The sequence below is a fragment of the Gouania willdenowi genome, chromosome 6 (genome assembly GCF_900634775.1).
Source record: "Gouania willdenowi chromosome 6, fGouWil2.1, whole genome shotgun sequence".
Classification (NCBI taxonomy): domain Eukaryota; kingdom Metazoa; phylum Chordata; class Actinopteri; order Blenniiformes; family Gobiesocidae; genus Gouania; species Gouania willdenowi.
The window spans coordinates 56,416,435-56,422,562 of NC_041049.1; the positions used below are offsets into that span (position 1 = coordinate 56,416,435).

Sequence of the window (6,128 nt, forward strand, 5' to 3'; positions counted from 1 at the left end):
GAATGTTGTACTTTGTAATCATATGAAGCACATTGAATTGCTGTGTGTTTGAAATGCGCTATACAAATACATGTACACATGCATTTTAAGACTTTAGGGCTGTCTGCCTTATTGCCTGGTTTGTATGTGACATACAATCACATCCTATTGTTTGACTTTGAAATGTTGTGTCTCGCAGACATTAACAGGTTAACGACACACATACACCTTTAGGAAGAACAACGTTCAGCCTTCATTTCCATATGGGAGCTCTAACCACAATTATGTGCATGTTGGTTGCTGCGAGCCCAAACTATGTATTCTGTGTAATGCACCAGGACGCTCTGCTGAATTCTCTCTGCTGTTTGATATGCAGTCAAAGTCTGGAGTCGTCTATTTTTGGTGCATACTGATGCATCATTTTCTCTTCTCTTTTTTCTCATTCCTTCTCTTTTTCTCTCTCTCTCTCCGTGTGTGTGTGTGTGTGTGTGTGTGTGTGACTACCACATTAGATGATGTGTTGGTGAGGGATGCCGGTGAGTGTGTGATCTGTTTAGAAGAACTGCAGCAAGGGGACACCATAGCCAGACTGCCGTGCCTCTGCATCTACCACAAAAGGTGACACACGCACGCACGTACACGCACACACACACACACACAGAATTCAATCCTTACCTGAATTTTATTCAAATGTAATTTACATTCAATACTGCTGCGTATTTAATTTCAAAATACAAAAACATCACTGTCTAGACAGGTCAGGGTAATTATGAGGAATAAACGAGAGCAGACTGGGGGCGTGTGATACAGCCATTGTTTCTCAATAAATTATGAACTGATTTATTTGCCTCCTGTCAGGAGTAACAGGAGCTCCAAGTAAACACCTTTTTTTTATAATAATAATAATAATAATAATAATAATAACTTCAATTTATGAAGCACTTTATATTTTGGAATCGAGAGAATTATTAACATCGCTGCCCATCCAAAGGTAGGGTGTCTCGATATTGATCGGGAAATATCAGCAAAATAAATTGTATCAGATTACATCGGCCTGCAGCTGACAGAACTAAATACTGACAGTAAAAATGAACTGAAGTGAACTTGAAATGTTTAAAACTATAATTTATCTTTTTTGGTTTTGAAGCTCTTCTAAATTTGAAGGTCTTCTGAATCAGTTTCTAAATATTTTTTTATTTATTCTATTCTATTGTTGAATATTGTTTAAAGGCACACCGCTGACTTTTTGACCGAGAGAGTTGACCCATATGAGTCATTTTAAATGATTCCTCAGGCCAATATACAGCGGTTGACAGTATCAATGCTCCGAGCCTATGTAAGTTTGGAGAGACGGACCGTCTTTCACCAGGTCATGTGACACTTTACGGCAGTCACGTGACCACAGGCTCAGATATATATATAGTTCCCATGTGACGTCACAACATACGGGCGAAGGGGGCCGATGACGGCGACGAGGCCAGGGAGGAGGGGATGACCGCCACCAACTCGGCGAGGAGGGACGAGCGCCGGGCCTCTGGCAGCGGGGAGAGGAGGGCGGCGGTGGTGCAAGCCCAGCCCGACCGACCCAGCCTTTAGAGCCAATACTTGTTACAGGTCAACTACTGTCTGCATACACAATCAGAAGACAAGGGAGGCTGGCCCGACTGACTGTTGATTTTTGCAACAGTGCTGCAACGTTTTATTTATTTGGGTTGTTTTTCACTGTCTTCTAATTTTCCTCTCTCGTATTATACAGTTGTACAATATTCTTCTGTTTAAGTTAAGCTAGTGGCTTTTTTACAATTAATAATATATATGTTTTGCTTTTTATTGGATTTTTTTAGTTGTTTTTCACCGTCTTCAAATTTTTCTCTCTCATTTTATACAGTTGTTGAATATTCTTCTGATTTAAGTTAAGCTAGTGCATATTTTAGGAGGTCAGTTTTTCTCCTACCTACTCTTGCCAAGTATTATCCTCTGTGATTGAGTATTATTACTTTCTAACATTTGAAACTACAAAATAAGCAGTCAATATCGGTATAATATCAGAAGTGTAAAAGTTGGATTGGAACACAAAAGGCTGAACTCTAACAGCACTTTTGGGTGAATTTCCCAAATAAACATTTTTACAAAATGTTAAAGATGATGATCAGCACAGCCCAAAATATTTTTTTTCTGGATCTTTTCATGATATTTAGATGTAATATGCCTGCATGGTACATTCTACAAAGTGTTGTTAAAATTGACAACAAAAAAAATTATTTTTTTTTTTGGGTAAAAAAATGTTAGTTTAAAACTGTGATGTATTGTGAGTAATACAGGAAGCATGATTTCTTCCTCCACACTCATTTTATTTATCCATTTTAACTGGCCTCGTATAGTCAAACTATGAAACATTTCTACAGTTATGGTTTTTTTTTTCTTACAGGTAAATCTTCACTACTAGAAATCACACTTGTCCAAACAACAACGAACACCTTTATATTTATTTGCCTCGTAAAAGCCGCTCTAAAGCTTCTACCGTGTAAGCTTTATGTATTCTGTAATGTGTGGAAGCTGTAGACGTGGGTGGAAATGGAAGCTTTCCAAAACGTGTTTCTTCAGCAATAACTCTGTCTAGAGCGTGATCAGTTTAGAACTGCAGCATTACCCAATGTTTCCCTAAACACCATTTAGTGTTATCAACATTTTATCATTACCAAAGTGAGAGTTTAACCTGAAGTTGTTTGTGTGTGTGTGTGTGTGTGTGTGTGTGTGTGTGTGTGTGTGTTCTTCTGCAGTTGTATAGACTCGTGGTTTGAGATTAATCGTTCCTGTCCTGAACACCCGTCGGACTGACTGAGTGACCACTGACCCTCTCTGAATACTGCTCAAGGTAAGCCCAACATCATTCATACTGAAGTAACTTGTATATTTTTTGTGACTATTTTTTAAATTTCTGTTTCATGGTCTCTTCATAAACACACATTATTAAACATAATCCATATGTTTTTAGTCGTGCCATACCACTTTCTGTGGTTCAGGTTGGGTTTTCTACTTATTCTGTCGTCACCCACATGGCACAGTTTTAGAGTTCATAAATGTAGCTAAACGTGATGCATGAGAATTTTTGAATTTTTGAATTGAATTCATTTGAGTTATTTTATTTTTTTAAAAATTGTACATTTTCACAAACCTTTACTTTATACAATTATAAATTAATAATAAATTAGGTGGAAGATTTTCTCTCTTCCATTTTTAGTTTAAACTTGAGATGTTTTACTGTATGCAAGGGAACCGTGACAAGATGTATTACCAAAAATAAATGTGTGGGGTGAAAGTAACTAGTAACTTTTACTTTAAGTACTGTTTAATTGAGCTACTTTTACTACTTTTATTTTACGTATAACTTACTTGTACAATTTCAATCAAGAAATAGTCATTTTACTTGAGTAGGATATATCAGTACTTTTTACACCTCTGATGTTACAACTGACGCTAGAAATGTATAGTTTGTATATTTACCTTTTGTTTGGCCCCTCCCCCCTCTCTGTCTACAGGTCAGGTCCGGGTCCTGGTCCTGTTTTCCTGGGCACAGAATCAACCAAATCAGATGAAACAATCCAAGCAATCAATGCCTATTTATCTTAATAGATCTTATCTTCCCAATCAAGATGGCAACTCATCAAAAATTCAACCAAATAGGTAACACAAAAAAAAAAAGAAACTTGACTTTTGAGACCATCTTACATCAAACTGGCCCACCACCAAGGGCTTTCCATCACACCAATACGCTGAAAATACTGCTTACAACCACAACCGCCCGTCCCTCACCTCCGCTCCTCCACTGCACTCCCCAGGCTGAAACAGGGCTTCGTCAGTCCTTTCTCCAACTCGACTGTAAGACCATTCAACCTCCCTGATGTGCTAAGGTCCTCGCAGGCCTTTCCACCTCATCTCTACATCCAGGCTTGGCCACTACAGCTCGTGTCCAGCCTTCTCATGGCCTTAACTGGAGGAGAAGAGAGAAGGAGGGTGGAAGAGAGGAAAACAAAGAAGAGGAGAAGGAGGTGGAGGTAGAGGAAGAACCAGACTTGTACATTATTCATATGGCCTCTTATCTCACAACTGGCCTCCAACTCAGTGATGTTCGTCTTATAACAGACTGGCTCCCAGTGTGCTGCTTTCTTGTGATTCTGACACTTAATGGTTGGATGAACACAAGAGGAAGAGAAAAGGGGGAACAGAAAAAAAACAAAGAAACAAATCGGAGTGTCAGCTGGTTTGTATGTATGATAATATGTGGGTAGAAGGAGAACGATGAACATGGACTAAATGTGTGAGGGTGGAGACAAAGTCGTCTCAGCTTTATGTGGGAGGGAGAAACAAGGCCACTAATGTAGTTTCTGTGAGTTTGGGATGCTCCAGGGCAGACATGGGCAACGCAACTGGTGGCCTGGGGGCCACATGCGGCCCTCGCTCTAATTTTGAGCGGCCCCTAAAGTAAACAGACAAAATGACTTAAAAGCAACATCTAAAACTATAATATACTACTAAGGTAGATAATTATATCCTGGATTTATCTCTGTTAGCGGGCTTCACCTAACATTGTCTGTGAGACAGAAGCTGTACTACGAATCTTGATTACAACTCGCTAGGTTAAGCGTGTTGATATCAGCCTGGATACGTGCACGCTCTTGAGACAGAGGTGGAGATTACAACGTCAGACCAATCACACTAACACATGGATAAACTGGAGAGCAAATTACGTCACAATTTAGGAATAATTCTTTAAAAATATGAAAAATTAAAATCCATAACTCAGACCAAACACAACACTGTTGCTGCAGTAAAAGCAGTCCATCAGATAAAACTCTTTATATTTCCCAAAGGATGTCATCGGTAAATGAAAGGATAAATATTTTCTCTCCTGTCAGCGTCACATCAGATCCACACAGTGACGTGTTCACAATGATCCTCCTTTTATTGGACAGGTCGTTTTCTACTTGAACTGATTGGTCAGGAGGCGGGACTTTAGCACTCGATCACATCCTAGCCAGAACAAAACCTGGTTAAGTGTTCAGTCTAAGTTACCATGGTGATTTAGCTCCGTAAGACGTTAACCAGCTTCGTAGGACAGCACACACTGATTAAATCCCGGAAGTTAGTGCGATAAGAGGAAATCTAGCTTTGTAGTATAGTCCCTAGAAATATACACTAGACAACATAAATACACAAAATGACTCCAAAAACATAGAAAATGACAACAACAACAACAAAACACACGAAATGAGAGAAAAATTATAAAATCACAAAACGACAACAGAAAACGAAAAAAAATGTCCCCAAATTCACAAAATGACAACAAACATACAGAAATTGGTTCACAACACACAAAACAACAAAAAACAAAGGAAATGAGAGGAAAATATGCTAACTGACCTATAAAAACACAAAATGACAGTAAAAAAAACTGAAAGAAAATGAAAGAAAAATGACACAAAACGATCAAAACAAAAACAAAACAATAAATTGCACCAAAAACACATGAAATGACAACACAAACACACAAAATGTTTGTTCTTCCCTGTAATAATGCTCAGATTAGTCATTATTCCAAATGCTGACATGAATTTGGATCATGTGGCCCTCAGATGAGAAATTAAAAGTTGCTCACCTCTGCCCTAGGGTCTGTCTTCACCTGGTATATGTATGTACGTCATGTCGGTATGTGTGTGTATTTGGATTGTTGCTATCATAGCTTTTCGTGTGTGCGTGTGCGTGTGTGTGTGTGTGTGTGTATGTGGATGTGTGTGTATGGAGACAGCATCAAAGCTTGTCACTGAGGCTGACTGACAGTGCTGTGTGCGTCAGTGTATTGAAATGTTTACAGTCTAGATGTCCCTGTCCCCCCGTGCGTGCGGCTGGCAGTCTTCCCTTTACTTTGCGGATGTTTACAGCAACAGGAAAGCAAAACATGACATATTGTAAATTATTTCATGTAACCTTCTTCTGTTTTTTTTTTTCCTTGTAGATCTGCCAGGATGTTGTTGTTGTTTTTTGTTTTTTTTTTTCATGATATCTTCTTTTCTCTCGAGAGGCTAAAGTGTGAAAGCGAGTGTGAGTTGTCTTTGTAAGCGTGACTGATTTCATGGTGGGATGATCTAAAA

At 38.8% G+C, this 6,128-nt stretch overlaps 1 protein-coding gene across 1 annotated transcript in view; it reads left to right on the forward strand.

Moving 5' to 3' along the window:
- Window positions 1-4,855, forward strand: part of znrf1 (zinc and ring finger 1) — a 78,956-nt gene extending 74,101 nt beyond the window's left edge. The window contains exons 3-5 of the mRNA XM_028449950.1: window positions 492-597; window positions 2,760-2,854; window positions 3,519-4,855. Of these exons, the coding sequence (XP_028305751.1) occupies window positions 492-597; window positions 2,760-2,817 (164 nt within the window). The 3' untranslated portion in view covers window positions 2,818-2,854; window positions 3,519-4,855. The remainder of the gene's footprint in view (window positions 1-491; window positions 598-2,759; window positions 2,855-3,518) is intronic.
- Window positions 4,856-6,128: the final 1,273 nt, after the last annotated feature.